Below are 23,842 nucleotides of genomic sequence, written 5' to 3'. Positions count from 1 at the left end.
CATACTTAATTTAATTTAATTTATTTTTCAGATTTATATGCCACCCTATCCCGCAATCAGGCTCAGGACAGCTTACAACAACAATACTGCCTCTTGAACTAGAGCAAGTAGATATCCATCCTGACTGGTAACAGTTGACTGGCTCATCCTTCATGAATTTGTCCACTCCCCTTTTAAAACCTTCCAAGTTGACAGCCTTGACCACATCCTGTGGCAGTGCGTTCCACAATTTAACTGTGTGTTGTGTGAAAAGGTACTTCCTATTGTCTGCCCTGAATCTCCCACTCTTCAGCTTCAGTGGATGGCCCTGAGTTCCAGTACTACAGAAGAGAGAGAAAAGCTTCTCCTTGAACATATGAACATATGAAGCTGCCTTATACTGAATCAGACCCTTGGTCCATCAAAGTCAGTATTGTCTTCTCAGACTGGCAGTGGCTCTCCAGGGTCTCAAGCTGAGGTTTTTCACACCTATTTGCCTGGACCCTTTTTTGGAGATGCCAGGGATTAAACCTGGGACCTTCTGCTTCCCAAGAAGATGCTCTACCACTGAGCCACCATCCCTCCCTGTCCACGCTTTTCTAAGCCATTTTACAGATCTCTCCTATGTCTTGCCTTATTTATTAAATAAGCTAAACATCCCTAAGCATTTTAATGGATCCTCATAGGGCAGCTGCCCTAAGCCTCCTGAGCATTTTGGTTGTTCTTTTCTGTGTCTTCTCAAGTGCTACAACAGAGGTGGCCAAACTTGCTTAATTGAGACAATTGAGAGCCACAAGACACAAACATCAGATGTGGGAGGGAGGCGGGGAGGGAGAAGTGGAAAGTAACTTTATCTTTAAAAGCATTCTTCAAGTGGCCAACTGGCTTGGCTTGGAGAAGTGATTTAAAGAGAGAAATGCCTTCTCCAAGCCAGTCAACAGGGTGGTGGGGGCTTCTGAGACCAACACAATATGTGCGAAAGAGCCACATGTGGCTCCTGAGCCACAGTCTGGCCACCCCTTCTCTACAATAAACCTTTTCTGGTGGAGGGACCAGAACTTGAGTAATGGGTAATGTACCCAACTATGGGGAAATCAGTCTGGTGTCCAGGCTCATGTCTGAACTAAGACAGACCATGAAGGGTCAATTTGCTGTTTTTCACTCCACTCTGGGCTTCAGTGTGCAGGGCTCTCAGCATGCACCTTTAATTTCTAAGAACCCTAATCTCTCATGGCCCACCAAAGCTGCCAGAAAGGTTGCTACCAGCAACAAGAGAACTAGGGAGTCTGGGGATGAGTCTGGCTACTCAGACTCTGATAGAGAGGGGCATGAGGAGGGTGAGTTTGACTCAGGTGAAGAGTCTGAAGGTGTAAAAATTGAAGAACAATCCAATAGGTTTTTTAATCCTGAAGATTACCATTTCTTATTGTCAAAGGCCATAGCTGCCTTAGAAATTCATGGCAAGGAAGAGGATTCCAAGAAGGCAAAACATAAATTTAAGTCAAAATTCACAGAGAATTCTGCATTTTTTCCACCTAATGTGCTAGTGGAAAAGGATTTCCCATTTCCAGAATATTTTGAATGGCAACTCAGGATAGAATGAGACAAGCCATCTGTAAATAAGCAATTTACTCCTTTAGTTAAAAAACTTTATGCTTTACCTCAGTATGCTAAAGAGTTGTTACAGGTACCTCCAGTGGATGCTCCTGTCATAGCCCTTCAGTCTCCGGGCCTGTTATCTGAAGATGGTCATGGCAACATACGTGATGCCCTGGACAAGAAGGTGGAAATAGTCTTAAAAAGACTTTATGAAGCCATCGCCATGATAGCCAGAGCTGCAGCTACGGCTTCCATCTTGTCTAGAGCATCTATCGTCTGAGTCCGTCGTTTAATGCAGATGTTTCCTGAAAATAATCGTTGCATGTTAGATGGGGCCACCCGTATACTCAAGGCAGCTTTGTTTTCAGCTGATGCGACATTAGACATTTTGACTTTTGCCTCCAAGGCAATGGCTTCACATACTGTAGCCAGAAGGCTTCTTTGGCTTAGAGCCTGGCCAGCAGACCTGTTATCCAAGTTGCTACTCTCCGGCTACCCGTTCCATGGGCATCGCCTGTTTGGTGAATTCCTAGACAAGATTTTGGTCGAAACATGGGACAAAAAGAAGGCCATGCTGAGAAGAATCAAGCGTACAGATAAGAGGGGCAATCAGTCCTTTTGTACTCAACACTCCTTGCCACGCTTTTGATCCAAGCACAAAAATAAGAACACTTGGGAGTCCTCTAAAAACTTCAGAAAGAGCACCTCGGGCCCAAGATTCAACAAGCAACACTTCAACAAGTTTGACCGCACCGATCGTGACAACAAACCCAAATAGGACTGACTACGCACTGCTTCCAATAGGGGCACATCTGTCTCACTTCTACCCAACTTGGCATTTTACACAGACTCTTGGTCCTTAGACATCGTAGCAGAGGGGTACATCATCGAGTTTCACAGACTTTCACCTGAGAGATTCATTCAATTCCCTCTGGCTAAGAATCCTCACAAACGCGGCATAATCAATCAGGCCATTCAACATCTTATAGACATTCGTGCCATAGAACCAGTTCCCCACTGCAAAAGAGGTCATGAAGTCTACTCAATCCTGTTTGTGGTTCCCAAAAAGAACGGGGACTGGAGATCAATCTTGGACCTCAAATTCCTAAACGGATTCGTCAAACTACGTCACTTCCGCATGGAAACTCTGAGGGCCATAACGGAGACTCTTCAACCAGGGGATTTCATGACGTCAACTGACTTGACGGAGGTCTACCTACATATCCCGATTCATCCAGCACATCGGAGATTTCTACGATTTACGGTAGGCAAGAGACATTTCCAGTACAGGGCTCTTCCCTTTCACATGTCAACGGCCCCCAGGGTTTTTTCCAAGATTCTCATAAACCCTGGCATTCATGTTCATCCTTATCTCAATGATCATCCACTCTTTCCAAATCGATCCTGGACACCAAGACAACACTTCAATGTCTTCAGGACTACGGGTTCCTGGTGAACATGGCCAAGAGTTCGCTTGTACCATTGCAGAGGTTAGAACATCTGGGAGCCATCATAGGTTCAACCAGCAGTTCTTTTTTTCTTCCAGCAGACAAGGTCAAGAAGGTCCAGGAAGCAGCTACATAAGTAATTCAGAGTGCACATGCCTCACTTTCATCCCTGGCCAGGCTTCAAGGTCTTCTGATTTCTTGCCTAGACACTATACAGTGGGCACGTTTCCATTCCAGGGAACTACAAACCTTTCTACGTCTATACCAGCTTGCCATCATGGAGCAGAAACAGCTGTCGTTATTAGTTCCAACCAAGGTCAAGCACAGTCTACGTGGTGGACAATTTCGGACAATCTACTCCAGGGCAAAGTCTTCTATACTCCAGTAGTTCAGGAGATATTCACAGATGCAAGTCTGCACGGATGGGGGTCCATCCTGGAAGAGGTTCCAGCACGGGGCGTCTGGTCTTCCCATCAGTGTTTTGGAACTGTGTGCTATCAGGCATGGGCTGACGACTTTTCATTCCAGGGTGTCTTCACAATACGTGTTGATACAAACAGACAATATAGCAGCAAAAACATATGTCAACAAGCAGAGGGGATCGAGATCTTGTGCGTTACATCAGGAAACCATGACAATCCTATCATGGTCTCAAAAGAATTTACTTTCCATTCGTGCAGAACATATCAGGGGACTATCCAACACCCAGGCGGACAGGTTAAGCAGGGAACAGATCAACGAAGGGAAATGGTCTCTCTGGATCTGTTCCAGCTCATTTGCAGGCACTGACTCACCAGCAGTGGATCTCTTCACATCCAACCAGAACCATCAATTACCTCGGTTCTTAACGAGGTTTTACCATCCAGTGGCAGAAGCTACCAATGCCCTGACGTCTCCATGGCCTCAGGTTCTTCTATTTGTGTTTCCACCATTTCCTCTCATCTCCAAAACTATACGATGCATATGTCAACTCAGAGCCAAAGTGATTCTGGTTGCACCTCATTGAGCACATTGGACTTGGTTCTCAGCACTGATGGAACTAGTGGTCAAGCAACCCCTACAACTTTCAGTATCGCCAAACATGCTCAGGCATGGTCCAGTTTGGCACCCTCATCCAGACTGGCTATGCTTGACCACGTGGAAATTGAGCAGCAAAATCTGTCTCAGCTAGGCTACTCCTCCGAGGTGTTACGTCACTTTGCTTTCTTCTAGACGTCCTTCAACGGTTCGCATTTACAACACAACCTGGAAGGCTTTTCTTCACTGGACCAGATGCAAGAACCTCAACCCTCTGGAACCGTCAGTATCCACAATTCTTTCCTTTCTACAAAACGGATTACAATCCGAACTCAAGGTGGCCACATTACGGAGACACACAGCAGCACTTTCTACTGTCTTTCCACACATAGGGGGTTACAAGTTAACCAAACATCCACATATCCAGCTTCTCCTGCAGGTAGCGGTGCTCAAGACTCCGCCACAACTTCAACGCTTTCCAACATGGAAACTTAATGCTGTATTGTCTGCGCTTACAAAGTCTCCACTTGAGCCTCTCCGGGAGGTCAGTCTCAAATGGCTTCGGATGACACGGCCCTAAGGACAGAGGTTCCCCACCCCTGACCTATCCTGAGAATCAGTTCAGGAAGTGACCTTATCCTACATTGATTGATTTGTGGCCTTAGACAACAATTCTTCACTTCCAGCCCCATCACATTATATTATTATCAGTTTGCCCTGCCCCAACTCCATTATTCTGTTCTACCAGAAGTCTCTGCTGTTTTGTAAATGTTTTGTAATCTGCTTCCCTACTGACTGACCAGTTCTTATATTTGTAATCTGCCTTCAGTTCTGATGAGAAAAGCAGACTATTTATGAAGATGATGATGTCAACAACAACAACAGAGAGGATAACAATCAAGACATTGCTGTAAATCAATTATAAGCATTCCCACACAAGAAGCGAGTTCATGGACATCACTACAGGGCTTAGTTTCCCTCCAACACTAAATTCTTATGCTTTACTTGTAACATCTGTTGATGTACAAACAAGCAGGATTCTGGGAAAGGAAGCGCATTCCACCAGGAGACAGAACAGCTGCTAATCCTGCATCACATACTCAAACACAGTATGGACTCCAGCAACCTCCCCAGCTTCTAGACCAGCTAAAAATTCTCACCTCTGCTTCTCCAGATGCACATTAGCTGTCTTTGTCCCTCCCCCAAGGCTCTCATGGGTGTCACATTTCCAAAGCTAGAGATATTCCAGCCCATTAAGGACAGTAAAAGCCCTTTGCTACATCCCTGACCAGCCATTGAGTTTGTCAAGCAAAACCACTCGTGCTGAGAAAGCTAAACTTATAATGCCACATAAAAATAAAGTACTTGTTCCCCGAGTTATTGTTCACCCAAGCTGCAGGCACAATCTAATGCAGATGACGTCTGAATCTAAAAGGCACCAGACATCTCTGGATTGTGGTAGCATCTATCAAAACGAAATCATCACACTGGGCTTTTTTATTAAGCAAAGAAAACATTCTAAGAAATGCTATCTAACAGTTCATTAGGAAAATGAAGGAAACAGCTGCACGAGCCAATTTTCCCCCCTTCTAAATCTGCTACAGTTTCTTTTTCTTTTGTTTCTCAGCTCTTTCTTGCTGTTGTTGTGCCACTCCAAACTTCCTTAATATAAAATGCACAATCTGCATATGAAATATAACAGAGAACAGAGAACACACACACAGAAGTGTGGAGAGGAAAAGCAAGCAGGAGAGGGTAAAGGAGGAGCCCTTTGCCATTCCCACCTCTTGCTCTTTCCCATGTTCAACGTCACTGCCATGGAAGGTGCTCCATCCACATCCCTTATCTGATGTGGGGGAGGGGAAAAACACAGCAGAACTATGTCCTGAGAAACATGGAAGGTGGCGCCCCCCCAACCCCCTCCGTTCTTCTAGCCCTGAGGGTACTGGAACAAATGGGAAGAAGGGCACAAGACAGAGTTGTGGTAGGACAGCTAAAACTGATAGGATTGCTATTAATGCAAATGAGTCATGTATTTCAGGAAGTGGCAAGGCTTGTGGGTCTTGGCAGGTAGACCAATGATGCAAAGGGACCTTGCAGTGATCTTGTTCTTTTGCATACATTCTAGAATCCAGGCCTGGTGGTCCATTTCCAACTCCTAAGAAGGGGTCTGATCTTTGCCTATAGCCGCTAAAGCCTTTTCCCAAACAGCGGCTTTTAGTTTGGAAGTCTGGTCCAAGCAATCCTTTGGAGGGAGCGTCTTGCAAATAGAACTGGTAGAGACAGGTAGAGATTAAGGGAAGAAGAGTGAAAAGAGGGGGACATCACTAAAGAAAAACCTGAGGATCAGAAAAGAACAAAGACTTCTGACCTCCACAGCGGCAAAGAAAGGAGCCGGGAAAGGGGCACTTGCCCTGCTCTGTCATGCGTTGGCTGGGCAGGAAGAAGCCTGTCCACCATGAGGGAATGGGGCTGAGCACGCCAAACTTTTTAAAGAGCTTTAGAAAAGAGATCTGCAAGGCAGGCCTATGCAAGCACAATCCCACATGGCACTGCACAGAAGCCACGAAGAAGCCTCTTCTACTGAATGAAGGAAAAGCAGAAATGCCAATATAAAGACTGGACCCTACCTGAGCATTTCAGAATTCTTTCAGACTCACAGTCACAACCCACACACAGTGAAGCATACTAAAGTATCACAGGGAACTTCAAACCTCACTGTTGTGGGTACACAGAAAATGATTAAGAATGTATTTTGCCAGCATAAGAATGATTGTATTGATTGATTGAGATCATTTATAGTTCACCTTTCTTGCAGCGACTCAAGGTGGATTACATACAGGGAGACCGGACAATCAACAAAACGGGACATTCAAAAAACAGTACATTAAGATTGTAGTAATCTGGAACCACCAGAAAGAACTGAAGCACAGCGTAAGTTTTGACAGGACACATTAAGCGGTACAAAAACTACATAACAGGATGTACTGAAAAGAGGAGGATAAACTGGAAGGTGAAGATTCAATAATTTTATATACATAGATCACGTGGGCAGCTGTGTTGGTCTGAAGCAGTAGAACAAAGCAGGAGTCAAGTTTCACCTTTAAGACCAAACAATTTTCATTCAGAACGTAAGCTTTCGTGTGTGCAACTTGACTCCTGGTTTATATACATATCTCACAGGAATTATCAGCTGATATGGGGAAAGTGCTAGAAAGTTAAAAAAAAAAAAACCAAAAACCCTTACCTGCTACTGTGAGCTTTGCTGTTCTGCTTACAATGGTCCCAAGGCTTTCCACAGTTGCAACACACTGATAATGCCCCTCGTCAGGTTTATTGTGCTTACTATGCACCACACTGTTTATTAATAGGGATCCATCTGGTAGCAGCTGACGTCTGTCATCTGACACCAAGTTCAAGAAAGTCCCGTCTTTTTTCCATTCGATTTTTGGAGGAGACTCACAGTACGCAGAGCAATTCAGTATAACAGAAGAGGCTCTGACTGACAGAGTGTCCGCTGGCTCCACAGTAAAATAAAACTGAGTGAAGGTCCTCGCACTGGGTCCTGTAGGCCACAAGAAAAATAAAAGGCTTATTTTAGAGTTTCCCGAGAATTCTGTTTCATTCACGAATGTCTAATCCTGTTTTATGCTCTTAATGGTAACTGCTAAAGAAATCTGCTTTTTCTTGTAAACATCTGCAAGAAAAATTATGCTCCATGTACATCTAACAGGTGCATCTTACAAACAACACCTTGATCAGTAGCTGTAAATACTGACCAAGCTCCTATGATCTACTTTTAGAGTAGTCACACTTACCCAGTGGCATCTGATTTTTTCTTTGAACACATAATATGAATACAAAGTGGACAGAGATCAAGTGTGGTTTAAAAATGTTGTTACTTTTAAAAAGACAAATAAACCCAGTATTTTTAATCTATTAAATCTACATACATGTAAATCTACATACATTTAGTTAAAGCATTTTTTCCTGTGTAAAACAAAACAGGGAAGTTAATTTGATATCCAAAAATGTGGTCATAATTGCATTATTTCAATGGAAACAGCCTTGTACAATCTGCTCTATTACAAAAATTGTTTTCAAACTTATTCTCTCAGCCTCTTAGCTGAGAAAAAATTAAGATGCATGTACCAAGGTAGCATGGGTTACAGCTACTTCTCCCCCACCCCATCCCCCATGGCTTTGAAATTTCCGGAAATTGTCTCTTCTGGAAAACTTCTGGAAATCTCTAGCCATGATTGGTAAATAAATATACTTTGCATGTGCTAGAGGCAAAGAGAGTTAATTGTTATCACATCCAACTTAAAAACAAAACAAAACAAAACCTCCACAAAATCTAGCTAACTCCTATTGCCATCAAGAACACTGGACCATATGGGTCGTAGTCTAATCCAGTAAGGCAATGTTTGTGGTTTTATGAGTAATATATATGCTTAGTTCTCTCTTTGGCTAAAGGGATTTGACTAAATCCTCCACATAATCGTTTAATACAAAATATGATCTGTATATTTCCTAGAAGTGTTTAATCTTATTTTTTTAAATACAACTTTACACTACATAGGAACTTGAATGCATTTTCACAATAGAGCTGCATAATTCATGGATAGCTCTGGAGGGGGGGCATCAAGTCACAGCTAACTTATGGCAACTCCATAGGATTTTCAAGGCAAGAGACATTCAGAGGTGGTTTGCCATTGCCTGCCTCTGTATAGCAACCCTGCTATTCCTTGGTGGTCTCCCACCTAGATGCAGACCTTGCTTAGAGATCTGACAAGATTAGACTAGGCTGGGCTATTTAAGATGGCCTGGATACAGGGAGAGCTATATCTTTATAAAAAAATAATTGTTCTATGTTTTTAGGTAGGCATGGGGCCCTCTGCAAATAAAATGTAAACAAAAAATTCTAAAATATCAGTTCCTACCTACCCTGGTTCTCAGTTAAAAATACAGACAGCTATATATCTCCATGCAAAAGCATATTTTTTAAGAGAATTCTGGAATGCAGTTACTACTGTATATATGACAACAGGTGACTGAATATTAAAAGCTTGCTTGCACAAAGGTCTTCACTACCATCGCTTTTGCCTCAACACTGTAATTGCGGAAGCACTGTATGGCTGTGGATTTATCACTGTAATTAGCAGGAAAGTGGCTGGCCCTCATACTAACCATGAAGACAGCAGAACCAGGCCACCCACAGACAAAGTAAGAGTCTATAAATATTTGAGGGTCTCCCCAGGTATACAGAAAAAAACGACATTATCATTTAACCAGTGCAGGGGGGATGGCCTGAGGAGAATTTAGTATGCTCCAGAAGGCATGGAATCTTGACAGTCCACTAAAGGGGAAAGGGGTGGGGTAGAGAGATTAGTCCAGTCAAGCCTGAGAGCTTATAAAATTATGGAGGGCAAGATTTGGAGTCAGGGTAGGATTTCCAGCTTGCTCTCTCCCCCAGTTATTCACAGTAGGCTTCCAACTTGTACCACCCTGAGATCAGCTCCAATTTACAGCTTTCCATTAATGTGTAGAACCATGGTGAATAATGAAAACTTTAGCTAATTACTCTGCACATAAACTTCTGTAAAACACATAGTTCAACAAAAGCAGTGGCCCAAAACTCTCACTAGGCAGAAAGACAAACACACAAGTAATATTTCTCTGCCTGAGATTATGTGATTGTAAAGAACAAAACTGTACAAAAGCAAAACTATAATCAAATAATATTCTTGTGTGAGGGTATGAAAAGATTTATTTTGAGGGTCTGTATTACACCCTCAGTCCATTTCACATGTTAGAATTTAAAAAACAGATATAGAATAATTTAAGGCATAGCTCAGTGCAACTCAACCTAATTTAAAGCATTTCCAAAATATTTATTTGGTTTCTCTGGATGTCCTTCTACCTGCTCCTCAAACAGGCAGAAACTTTGGCAATCAGGTATTCTCAGTAAGTAGAAATGCTCAAATCCTCCCAGGCTGGCTTGATTCAGCACCTTATTTTGGAGTTCATGTTGCCAATGAAAGCCTGCAAGATACCAAAATTTCATCTACAAGACGTCCTGATACACTTGTGGTTCCTAGTCTGAAATTAAAGCCCTTGCTAGTAAAATCAAACAGACTATGCAACTGACTGATGGATGCACTTCCAGTAGTGCTTTCTATCAAAATAGCATTTGTCCATTCATTATTTATAGAACTTGTCATCTTGCTGCTAAAGAGACTCAAGAGAAGGTGCAATAAAACAAAATGAAAAACCTCGCAACAGGGTTGGCAGAGCAACTGCAATCTTGTGGACAAAGATTAAAATTTGAACCAACAGCCTCTTGAAGAACCTGGCCTTTTGAAGACAGAAGATGCGTAAGAATAACTCGATGGAGAAGGCTTGGAGTCTGGTCAATCCCAGATGGGCCACCATAAATGGTGGGACAGCCACGAGATGGCTGCCTGAAGACAGCAGTTGGCACACAGGAACCTAGGGAAGGATACGGTCCTTCAAATATGTGGATCCCAGGTTATGAAGAACTTTAAAGGTTATGACCAGGACCTTGAACTGTATTTACAATGTTATGCAGAGACACGTGGCATGACTTGGCAAAAGACTGAGCATGAAAACCAAAAGGAAAGAAGGCTGAATGATGACAGGCAAAGATGATGGATCTAATCAGCAATCAAGGCAAGGAAGAGATAAGCAGCTCTGTTTTGGATGTGTTTGAGGTGGGAATAACAAAAAATCCAAGTGGATGTATCAGGAAGGAAGGAAGACAAAACCAAAGACCATTCTCTCCTTACAGTATTAACACAAAGTGAATCCAACGTTGTGAAGTATTCTCGCCAAGTACCATTGTCATTTTGGGTAAATCCACCATGAATAGAAAGATATTTTTTTTTAAATCCCTTTAAGCATACTTCAGTATAGAATAGAAGAATTTGGGTTTTTTTTAAAAAAAGACACAATATAACATATGAGGAATGAGATACAAGCTTGTGAAGGCATTATAGGATTACTCCTTTACATGAATGAAAGATTAAAGTGTATATAGAAGACCAAATTGATGGTCATAAGCCTTTTCTACCTAAAAATTATCTCCCATTTCTTCACACAGTAGGAATTTATACAAGAGTAATGACAATTTAAATAAGTAAACCTACTAGCATTGCAATTCTCAAACGAGTCCCTTATTGCCTGAGTTTCTACTGTATGCTTATTGGTTGAACTGAGGGTATTTTAAACTGTTTGTGCACTGCATCATTTTCCATAATTTTTATCTGGGGAGTAAAAAGCTTTCATAAAAGTCTTCTTTGCAACCTATCAAATAATGAACATCCAGCCCTGGATGGACAGAGACATACAGATGGATGGGGGGGGAGGGGAAGGAGATGAGCATTTTTACAAACTGAGGACTAAAAAGGTACAAAATACTGTATATCAGATACGTTATGATATATTGGCAAGCAGATTTTAAAGAGGAATTAATATCTACAGAGTTTCTCCTTTACGTGAATGAAAGGAGAAACTCTGTTTCAGGGGGCAGCTGTGCTGGTCTGCAGTAGAACAGAGAGGTTCAAGAACAGCAGCTCCTTATGGTACCTGATGAAGGGACCTTTGACTCTTGAAAGCTTATATCAGACTCTAGCTCAGGGGTGGCCAAACTGTGGCTCTTTCAAACATATTGTGTGGCTCTCAAAGCTCCCACTGCCCTGTCCACTGGCTTGGAGCAGGCATTTCTCTTTAAACCACTTTCCCAAATCAAGCCAGCTGGTGGCTTGGGGAATGCAGTTAAAGTTCCTTTATTTCCACCTCTCCCTCCGTCCTCCCTCCCCATCTATTTTCCTTCTTTCCTTCCTGCTCTCATACATCTGATGTTCATGTCTTGCGGCTCTCAAACACCCCTGCTCTAGCTGTATCTACAGAACTGAGTCTGGAGATTTATTTTCACAAAAATATCAAAACCAGAATTCTTCAGGAGGGCATTCTTATAGAAAAGAGCAAAGCTGCGTGTAATGGCTTAGCCCAGAAAGTCACTTTTATTAGGGATAAAGTCTCATGGTCTTGTTGTCTTAAACAGAGATTACATGTGCTTTGGTTTCTTCCACCTTAACAAGATTCTTTCCTCTTAAATGTTGTCATATTTTATAAGCTGTTTACTGCCTGCCTGATGTTATATGTTGTAGTCAGCTTACTGGCTGTTTTTATCATACTTGTAAACCACCTTGGCCTCCAATGCGAAAGGAGGACTACAAATGAAAGTAATAAAATAAATTGTGCACCCACAAAATAATTACTTGGTAATATTTTTGTGGAAAATTACTGCTCCTGATCTCCACTCAGCAATGAACTCAATGATCTTACAGCCCTTTCAGGTGGGTAGACACAGTAGCTTGTAGTAGCAGTAACAGTAGTACAAAATTCAAGTCTATTAGCGCCTTGTTTTCAGCTGAACCACAAACTCCATTAGAGGACATAAGTGATGCATGTAAACGTCCCAGATGGGAGGAGGGCACAAATCAGCATACAGACATCACACCTGCCAATCAGCTACACTGACCTGACAACTAAGGGATGGGGGGAGGCATGAGAATGGCCTCTAGTTTGACACCCACTGATTACCCTTTGCACCCCATCTGGTTCCTTTGACCCTTGTGTTAAAAGGGGCTGTGCAAAGAAACATGATCCTCATGAAATAGTTTATTAAGTCAATCCTTCTTGAGCAAAAAGTTTGAATATCTCATTTTCTGAAAGGCCCCAAAAGAAACTCCCATTTTTCTGAAGAACCCCTTGAAATAAGAGGCAGAACCTTGTTGTCTGTCACCTTTGATATGCCCAAGCATCTGCTGTGGGAAAGCTACTATGATTCATCTCCAAGCAGGGGGCTGGCCAAACTCCTGACAAGGAAGCAAGAAACTTGTTTTGTTTTGCCTTCCTTATTCTTTGATTTCACCTTTTAATATCCCTATTAGCTTGTGTTCATGTTGGGGTTACTAACAGGGATGTGTCCCCTCCCCCCCCCCAAAAAAAACCCCACAGTATTTTTCAGTTCAGGTCTATTGGACCAAAAAAAAGTGCTGATATTTCTGAAAAATCCCAGATTCCAATAACAGAAATTCCAAATACTTTGGAAATCCTGTTTTTTTTCCCCCAGGTCCAACAGACCCGAACTACCAGTGGCTGCCTGCAGTGACTACACCGCTTGAGAAGCTGGCCCCAGGATCCGCATATGGTGGGGAGAGGATTCAGCTGGGGTGATGGCAGCTCTCAGCTCTGGCTGTCCTGGCCAATCCTGGGCTTTCACTCTACCAGAAAGGAGAAAAGAGGAGGTGGAATCCTTCCCAGTACTTGATATGTGCATGTTGGCTATAGTAAGCGAATTACTGACTGGTTTATAGCAACTTTTTAACATAATGTCACCTCTAGGTAGGTGGCATCATCTACTAAAGAGATATTTGAGGGGACACACAGCTAAAAAGGCCACGTGCCCAGAGGATCTAGAGAAATACAGAAAACCATTACACATTTTACTTCAGATTATCTTTTTTTAAAAAAACGAAAGATCAAAACTTTCCATGCTCATTTTCAAGAAGGTGATAGATTATATACTTTGGACTTTTCATTCACAGCTAATAAAGAGTTTTCAAAAGTAAACCTGAAGTGCTATATTCTATTATTGTTTTCTGAAGCATCTGTAAAACCTTGCAAACCGCTAAATGTAAAATGGGATCATCCATGAAAGGACTGAATTTGTGATATCAGTGCCGCAACTCACTGTTTCTTTGCACAGTTCAATGGAAAAAGGGAACAGGAATGGGGAAAGGGTTGACAACAGAGTCTTGCTGATACAGGAAGTCACCAGCTCTAAAATTAACTTTCACCTATACCTCCCAATATTTACACAGTGCTTCAGAGGAAGCAAAGATCTAATTTCATTTATTTCAATGTATGTAATAGAAATGTTCCTGGAAAATTCATTCATTATCAATAGTGACTGAAGGGCAACATCAATTATGGGAACACTTTGTAATAAATAAGATATCAGTTAATATACAGTCATTGACACTGGAAAAGTATGAATCAGAATTTGTATCAGTGTGGTTTCCAATTGTGGAATATCTGGCAAATAACAAGGTAATACCACTCAATGTGAAAATGCTAGTTTTTAAAATAATTTTGTTTTTAGCAATTGAAATAAGTGTCTCCATTAAGGATCACAACCTCTTTGTAAATGTTTTTATTGTTGTAAGCCGCCCTGAGCCTGCTTCGGCAGGGAGGGCGGGATACAAATCCAATAAAATAAAATAAATTTTATCTATACTCTCTAGTTATTCATATATTGTGTGAAAAGAACATATAGTTTAATTTTAATTGTAATGTATTTTGTTTGTAAAGCATTGTAACCAAGCTACACACTATATTTCATTTCTGTTGTATGAATAAAGGTTTTTATTCCGAAAAAAATGCTCCTGGTGTGTGCAAACTGCAATTGTTGCAGCCAACAAGACTACCCCAGCAAGGGGCTTTCAAGGCAAGTGCAAAGCAAGGGTGGTTGGCCATTGCTTTCCTCTGCAGAGTCCTCCTTGGTTCGTTTCCTTCCACATACTGACCCTGCTTAGCTTCTGAGTTCTTATGAGATGGGGCTATACTGTGCTGCCTTCCCTCCAGAAAACAAAGGCCTTCTCTGCGTCCACAAAAATAAGGGATAAAGTAAGCTTTACATACATGGTAGATAATTGTAAGTAATATACAGTCAGAAATTTGATGGTGCAGGTACATGCCATTAAATCAAGTTGACTTATGGCAACCCTGTGGGGTTTTCAAGTCAAGCGACATTCAAAGGTAGTTTGACATTGCCTGCCTCCGCATCTTGAATCTGGTATTCCTTGAAGGTCTCCCATCCAAATACGAGCCAGGGCTGACCCTGTTTAGCTTCTGAGATCTAATGAGATCAGGCTAGCCTGGGGTACCCAAGTCAGAAATCTGACTATATGGCAAAAACCATTATGTCACAACTAATATAACAGGGATGTCAAACATGCAGCCCGGGGGCTGAATCAGGCCTCTGGAGGGCTCCTATCAGGCCTCTGAGCAACTGGCCCTTGTCTGCTTCCTTCTCCCTCTCTCTTGCTTCCTTCTGCATCTCAACTTGCTTTGCAAGGCTTGGTCAATTGCTCAGGAGCTACAGAGCAAAGCCTCGATTTTCTCCATTGGTTGAGGCTCCTCCCCCTCCTGGGCCCCTGGGGAGGGAGGGAAAGAGCCAGATCTTCCTTTGTCCAGTTCCCCAGATCCCACGGGAGAAATACAAAAAAGCACCTTTAAGACCAACAAGTGCTAATGTTTTAAGCATGCTTTATTTTAAGGGGTTTTTTTTAAAAAAATATTTAGTTGAGTTTGTCTGTATCCTTTAAAAAGAGTATATCTCTGCCACCTAATCTTAAATAGGTATACACATGGCCTGGCCCAACACAGCCCAGCCCAGCCCGACAATGTCTCATTTAGGTCAGATCTGGCCCTCATAAGAATTGAGTTTGACACCCCTGTTATATAGGAATCAACTGCATATGTAAGCTCCTCTCAACCAAGTCAGTGCAAGGAATTTCAGTTCCTCTGTCCCTCATACTACAATTTCCAAGAGGTTCTGCAATGACAGACAGACATTTCAGGAAGGAAGAATGCATGCACCAAAAGAAATGAGCCAATTTAAATAACTTGTAAAAGTACTCTCCAATGATGCTAGCAATTCCTTGATCCAAATTTGTGTTTTCACACCAATCAGTATTTGAGAACTGGGAAGTGAAAAATGTAGTGTCTTAATTCATAAGAAAAATTTGACTGTATGATTCCAAGCAGTGTACAATCTAGCTCAGGTTTTGATTGCAATCATTCTTGCTCCCTGGCATGAACAAAACTTTCATTAAAGAGGTAAAAAAAATTGTTCTTCAACACTGTAATCATATCTTCAATCTCTTTACTTGTGACATCGTAGCAAAAAAAAAAGGTGTCTGTGTGATCAGCCATATTGAAGAAGGCCTGTATTTCAATAGAAATATAGCAGGTATATATAAAATGTAATATGCATACTGAAACAGCTTGACAGTGAACAGAACTGGACCCCCACTCCAGTTCCCAAATACTGGAAAAAATGGTAAGAGAAAGAGATACTGCCCAGCTGTAAAATGCGAAGTAAAAGACACCAGATTTTATTGTATTTATAAAGTATACATATTCCAGCTTTCCCCCATACCAAAATACAAGGTAGGCAACAGCTGTTACAATAAAACCCAAACATACCATTTTCTGCAAAAAAGAGTAAGAGTCCAGGAGCATCTTAAGGAGCCAGTTTGGTGGTAGCGGTTAAGAGCGCAGACTCTAATTGTTGTGCGGAGAGGAAGGGAAGGAGATTGTAAGCCATTCTGAGGGAAAGGTAGGGTATAAATCCAATATAATCATCTTCTTCTAAAGACTAACAAACATTGTGGCAGGGTAGAGGCTTTTGTGATTCATAGCTTGCTGTTCTGAAAAAGTGAGCAGTTACTCAAAAAAAGCTCATGCCCCGCCACAAATTTTGATAAACTTTAAGGTGCTCCTGGACTCTTGCTCTTTTCTTCGGCTACAGACAGAATAACACAGCTACCTATCTTGACCTAACATCATTTTCAGACATAAACAGCAAGAAACAGAAGCCTGAAGATGTTTGCTCACCAAACTCCCACACAGATTTCAGACTGGCTCAGAAGTGCAGTGAGGGTTTAATCCACGCCCCCCCCCCCCGCCCCCGCATGCACACACACAGAGCCATCCTTCATCTTCCACTCTTGCATCTGGCCTGGCAGTCAGGCCAGCCACGATGGCCATGCCACTGTGAGGAAGAGCCTTGGCTCCTGCTATTGCAGTGTCCCAACTCCTGTTAACACAGCTCAAATAAGGCCCTAGGCAGTGAACTGCAGGCTCATTAACTGTCAAAGGCCAAGTGCCTCTGGTAGATTTTGGTCTTCTGAAAGCCTTTTTTTTTTTTAAGGAAAGGAGGAAATTCTCAATAGATCTTTCCCAAGTGGTCCAGGTTCCCAGTATTGTGCACAATAGTAAAGCTAACAAAGCATTTAAAAAGAAATAACACACACATTCAAGGATATTTTTTTTTTAAGGGAAGGGTATACTGAAGTGGGAGCATAGAGCTAGGAAGTTTCAGGTTGCTCTACTTCCAATGGCATGAGTACCAGTAAACAGAGAAGTGCCTCATCTGTCCTGAATATTTGCTGTGGTTGGTTTCTGGTGGTTAAGAACTGGTAGATCTTGGAAGAGACAAAAACCCTTTGATTCAGGTTTTAAGCACGCTTTTATTCCTTTGGATCTGGAAAACTGTTCCCTGAATTACGAACACATTTATTCCATTGGATAGCTGTTTTTCAAGTCCTAAGCAACAAAGGTTCCAGATCATTCCTTTCCTATTTCACCAGAAAGTAATGGAAATAAGAGATTACTGTTTTAGCACCATCTCCTTTTCATGCTCTTGATTTAACTCTCTGTTTTAATTTGTTAACAGCAATGTACTGTTATTGTTTATATTTTAGAGAGCTGCTTTGAGACCCCAGAAAATCCAGAAAATTTAAATTAAATTTCTTTGAGGCTGTTAAATATTTTATGTTTCACTGTGAGGCAGTGTAGTGTAGTAGCTGGTATGCAGAATTACAATTGGGACCATTATGGTTTCAACATCTCCTATGACACTCCCTGAATAACCTTGGGCCAGTCACATACGTAGCCTAGCATCTCTCTCTCTCTCTTTCACACACACACACACACACACACACGCACCCCTAAGCCCCCTTTAGGGCCGTTGTGAGGAGGTGAAAACAAGGAGCTCCCAGGAGAAAGGATCGGAAAAATATGTGGCAGATATTGCAACTTTGTAAATAAATGCACAATAAAACAAAATATCAGATTCAAAATATGTGTTAGCCCTTACATGTATGGTATTATTAAAATATAGATGTTTTAACAAAATTACACAAAAATGAAGGCGCTTACATAAAACAACCTAAACCTTACTAAAAGAAACAAAGCTTGTACCAACCAAGTACCCTGAGAAGGGAAGTACTGGTCCTTTTCCATCTGGCTATAGATTTACAAATCAGCATGCTTCTGTTTTTCAAAGAAAGCTCTTTTGACAAGCAGAACGGCTTGGAAAGTTGTGGCTTTCTGAAAAAAACCAGCCTATGGGTAGATGTCCTTTTATAATACCAATGAAGCAGATGACATTGATTGAGTGCTAATTGCCTAGGATACCAGGATAAACGTGCAACCTCTCCCTCTTCTCCTTAACAAGGGAAATTATGGTTTTCAATAGAGAACTCTGTATGGGTGGCTCAGGAGCACGTTCTTTAATTAGTGCCAAGAAACCTAAATACAGGTTGTCAATTTTTAGACAAGACTGATTTAGCTGTTAGTTAAAAGGAACAGCACTCTGGTTTTGGCCTGCTAATGCATTTATGTGTTGTGAAATTAAAAATCACTAATGAAGAGATTCAGAAGGTTATTTACAATTATTATTTGCAAGACTGCCAATATAACTGAATTCTGACATTCCCTGAAACACATTATACTTTATTAACAACACCCTACACCAAAGGAAGGATACCAACCAACTTTAAGGACAAATCTTGATCACAAGCCATACATTATATTCTGCAAATTCCATTATTTACCTTGCATGTGGAATAATTGGGAGGGGGGAAACAAGACACTGACAACCTCTACTGAATGAAGTTAAATGAGCATATTTGCTACAAATGATTCAGCAACAAAAAGGTGCCAAAGGTTTAGGGGTTTTTTTAAATTTAAAAAATAGATTTTCAACATGACAAAAATACAATGACAAAAAGTGTCCATCTTTTAAAGTATTATATAGAACAGGATGAAGCTTTTTTAATGAGAAATGTATGTGGATTTTAAAATTATAAATTAGTGAAATGACACAACGCCTATAACAATAGACTATCTCATTCATAACATTTGTAACATAGGGGGGAAATCACAAACAAGCAATCGTGTAAGTAGTCCTTTTTAATCACAAAAATATCAACAAGGTCCAGAGTCCATGATATATCAAAGAAGTCCTCCATGATATATCAAAGAAGTCCAACATGATTTCCAGAAATAATCAGTACACGTTTCGAGATTCCTTTTTTTAAAAAAAAACCCAAACATTTATTGTGTTATTCAGCATATGGATGTGGCTTCTGTTGCAACAAAAGCATGTCTTCCACTTAAGATGAACTGAATGTGCATTAACTGGGCAACTTCAGGGATTCCTGAATGAAATGGAATGTTTGGACCCATTCCAAGCTGGTTTTAGGTCTGGTCATGGGACTGAAATAGCCTTTGGCTCTCTGGTGAACGACCTGAACCAGGAGATGGGCTAGGGGACTGAGATCCTGTTAATTCTCCTGAACCTCTAAGTGGCTTTTGCTACCATTGATCATGATGCCTTTCCAGGCTACAACTGGGAGACAGTGTTCTGCATTGGTTTCAGTCCGACCTTGAAGGTAGATTTCAGAGTGTGGTGCTGGGGGCCTGCTGCTCTGCCCTTTGGCCTCCTGTAATGTTCTATCTTGTCCCTCGTGCTTTTCATCACAAGCATAAAAGCCTCTGGGAGAGGTCACCCAGACATCTGGACTGAACTGCCACCAATATGATGCAGATGCACTCAGCTCTATCTCTTGCTTCCAGTAGATCCCATGGAGGCTGTTGAAAATGTGAACAGGTGCCTGGAGGCAGTTTGGGGATGGATGAGGGAGAACAAACTGAAACTTAATCCCAACAAAATGCAGGCACTACTGCGGGGGAGGGGAGGAGAGACAGAGTTTGACCAAATACATGGGATATCTCCTATTCTGGATGGGGCTGCACTCCCCTTAAAGGAGCAAGCTTGTAGACTGGAGGTGTTACTGGACATATAATAGCGGCCAGGAGTATTTTTCACCAGTTTCAGCTGGTGAGCCTTCCGTAGCCCTTCCTGGGTGGGAAAAATCTTGCCACGTCCTGTAATGTCTAGATCAGAGGTGTTGAACTCATTTGTTATGAGGGCCTGATTTGACAAAAATGAGACCTTGTCGGGCCGAGCCATGTGTATCATAAAATGTAATGCCAGGTAGCGGACATATAAACTTTATAAAGGGCACAGACACACAAAGATTTTATTTTGCTTCAAATAAAACATGCTTAAAATATTAGCACACTTGCAATATTTTGTTTTACAGTCTGATAAATGTCACTTCTTGCTATGAATTATTGCATTAAAAACTGCAGACAATGTCTGTGCTATACCAGTCTTGAATAGGTGTGCACATCTGTAAGCTGCAAACTTAACTTTTGATTCACTGACATTCATTACAGACATCTCATGGTCAATGCTTTGAGCCTAAGACCCAGAGGAACATGAAGCAACTGGGCATTGTGAGCTTTTGTACAGAAGTTGTTTCAAGTACTAGTCAAGAACATGTGAAGGCACCATGGCACAGACTGAGGGCTATGTGCTTGTCTACAAAACTATAATTTCCCCCCCAAAAATGACTGCAACTAAAAAAAAAATACAACTTCCCCTCCAAAAACAACTACAAGAACAGAGAAACAGCCATGTACAGTGGTCAGTGTAAGCCTACTATCTGGGAAGTCTAAATTCAAGACCCCCAATCAAAGGAAAAAGTGATAGAAAAAAAATAAGGAAAATTTGCTGGGTAAACCTGGGGTGGAAAACACTCTCAGCCAAATGCTGATATTTCTCTTCTGCATAGTTCACATGCTTTCCCATTGAGAAAGACTGGAGGGCATGAGTACAGTGGAAAAGAGGAGGGGAATCCAGTTACAAGCCCAACAAAACTCTCTCTCTCTCTCTGTAGCAAGGCAAAAAGCTCATACTTTCACTAAAACGTTGATAGTCTTAAAAGCATTCTTTGTAGCTGCCTGATGGTGGGGAATGGGCAAAGGAAGCTCTGGCTCTTTCATTCCTTCCCTGGGGCACGAGGAGGGGGAGAAGCCTCAGCCACTTATTAGAAGGAACAGAGGCTTGTCTCAGTAGCTCTACAGGGTGATTAATTGAACCTGGCAAACTTAATCACCCAGCACAGCTATAAAGTCAAGTTTCCTCATTGGCTGAGGATGCTTCTCCCTCCTTCTCCCTTTGGGAAAAGGGAGGGGGGAGAGGGAAAGATTGCTTTGCTGCTCTGGCCTGTCGGGGGAGAAACACAAAATGGCAACCGAAAAAAGCAGGCAAGGGAAAATGAAGCAGATGACAGCCAGTAGCTGGAGGGCCTGATTGAAGCCCTCTGCAAGCCTTGATGTGGCCCGTGGGCCGCATGTTTGACACCCAAGGTCTAGGTTATATTACTGCAATGCACTCTACATGGAGCTTCCCTTGAAGACTGCCTGTTCCCTTTGCATTCAAAATACATGCAAGATGCTTGCTCGCAAGCCATACTCTACTACTATCCTCCAGCAGCACTTTGCCTGGCCCCCCAAAACCTCAGAGTGTTCTTGATTCCTGGAATTTTGTTTCTCTAGCTCAGCAGCCATGGATGGAAGCAGATGCCTGCAAGGAAGGAAGAATTAATTCATATCCTAAATTTACACACACTTTACTCATTAAGCGGTTTAAATTCTGTGGGGAAATTTCCCTAGTCCAGAATATGAATTTGTGTAGGAATAAAGGAAGTTCTCCCAGTATCTGACATTCCAGTACCATTCTGAGAACCAGAGCCTTTAACTGACTTTGGGCTTTTTGGGGGGAGGGGAGTTGTTTTTTGTTTTGCTGTGAGGTAGGTAGGTAGGTAGGTAGGTAATTTTATTTATATCCCGCCCTCCCCGCCGGAGCAGGCTCAGGGCGGCTAACAACATCATTCAGTTTCCCTTATACAAAAGACAAGGTTACATTAACATTAAACATTAAAAATTCTGATAGGTTTAAAATCACTTAATTAAGTTAATAAAAGTGCTAATGCTAGTTGTGCTTTTATAATGGCGGTAGTCATTAGCAATTTCTTTCTTCGTCAGCGAAAGCCAGTCGGAAGAGGAAGGTCTTGCAGGCCCTGCGGAATTGTTCAAGGTCCCGCAGGGCCCGCATTTCCTCTGGAAGTTGGTTCCATAGGTTCGGGGCTGCAGAGGAGAAGGCCCGGTTACGGGTACATTGCAGCTTCACCTCTTTCGGTCCGGGGGTGGTCAACAAGTTTTTTCCAGCTGACCTCAGTGCTCTCTGGGGTTCGTATGGGGAGAGACGGTCCCTAAGGTAGACAGGTCCTCGACCATATAGGGCTTTAAAGGTAATGACCAGCACTTTGTAACGAACCCGGTATATAACTGGCAGCCAGTGCAGCTCGCGCAGCCCAGGCTGTATGTGCTCCCATTTAGGGAGCCCCAACAACAGTCTGGCCGCTGCATTCTGCACCAGCTGCAGCTTCCGGGTTCGGTACAGAGGCAGCCCCATGTAGAGGGCATTACAGTAATCCAGTCTCGAGGTGACCGTTGCGTGAAGTACCGTTGCCAGGTCTTGGCGCTCTAGGAAGGGAGCCAACTGCCTTGCCCGCCTCAGGTGAAAAAAGGCTGACTTGGAAGTGGCTGCAATCTGGGCCTCCATTGATAAAGAAGGCTCCAGTAGAACTCCCAGACTCCTGACCCGGTGCGCCGCTTTCAGCGGCGCCCCGTCGAAGACCGGGAGAGGTATTTCCCCTTCCCAGGCGCCCCGACCCAGACAAAGGACTTCTGTCTTCGCTGGATTCAATTTCAGCCCGCTCCCCCTCAACCACATTGCCATGTCCTGCAAGGCCCGGTCTAAATTTTCAGGGACGCAGCCAGGCCGGCCGTCCATCAGCAGATAGAGTTGGGTGTCATCTGCATATTGGTGAGGGAAATAAAGAGATATGTTCTCAAGTGCATCCTTCCCATTACCTTTTCCCACTGCATATACAAAGTACTCAAAGGATCAATGCCCAAGCTGTGAAGTCTTTATGTACCACTGCACTTAACTTTGAGACATACTGTTTCAGTTCATATAGTCTATAAGACCCGCTCCATAATTACTATGCAAAACCTGTAACATATTACTCCAAGATAGAAGCTAGCCATGGACAATTACTCAAGAGGCATTCAAGCATCTATCTACATAACTCATGAACGACCACTGGATACTTACCGTGAGGGGTCCTTCTCCTCTGAGGACAGGAGGACATCTTGTGGTGATTCCTAACCTTCTTGCAGGGAGGCAAGAAATGAAGTTTGTTCTTCCTGTTCTGTTGGGGTCACCCACTTCTCAGTTTGGAACTCCAATAAGCAGTAACTTCTTAATACCTCAATAAACAACTGTTAGTAACAATCAACTAACCCTCCATAACACCGAGAAAAAACAGGAAGAAATAACTTTGACAGTATTCATGGAGAAAAGCTGAAAACTAGGATCAGAGCCAATATAAAGAACAGTGTGATATCCTAGCTGTGTTGCACTTTGAGGCTGTATCTGACTAAAAAGCCTGCTAAGATACTATTTAGCCCTCTATCTACTGGAACTTTCTAAACAAAAGAAACAGGTGTGGTGGTGAAGGAGAAAAACAACCCTGGGTGGGCCAAGGTGTCCTCCTGTTCTCAGAGGAAAAGGATCCCTCACGGTAAGTATCCAATGATCGTTCTCCCTCTGAGGTAGGAGGACCCCTCTGGGACATCCCAAAGCAGTGTCCCAATTAGGGTGAGGAAATGTTGTCCTCCTCCACCACCTGTTGCAGTACGTACCAGCTGAAGGCTGTGCC

At 42.4% G+C, this 23,842-nt stretch overlaps 1 protein-coding gene across 11 annotated transcripts in view; it reads right to left on the bottom strand.

The window, feature by feature from the left end:
* The window catches only part of NEO1 (neogenin 1), a 156,906-nt gene that overhangs the window by 87,739 nt on the left and 45,325 nt on the right, over positions 1-23,842 (bottom strand). For all 11 annotated transcript variants that reach the window (XM_060259786.1, XM_060259787.1, XM_060259778.1 and 8 more), the window contains exon 2: positions 7,291-7,608. In XM_060259786.1, coding sequence (XP_060115769.1) covers positions 7,291-7,608 — 318 coding nt within the window. The remainder of the gene's footprint in view (positions 1-7,290; positions 7,609-23,842) is intronic.

This window comes from Heteronotia binoei, chromosome 19 (assembly GCF_032191835.1).
Source record: "Heteronotia binoei isolate CCM8104 ecotype False Entrance Well chromosome 19, APGP_CSIRO_Hbin_v1, whole genome shotgun sequence".
Lineage (NCBI taxonomy): Eukaryota > Metazoa > Chordata > Lepidosauria > Squamata > Gekkonidae > Heteronotia > Heteronotia binoei.
This window is presented reverse-complemented; position numbering and strand designations above follow the sequence as displayed.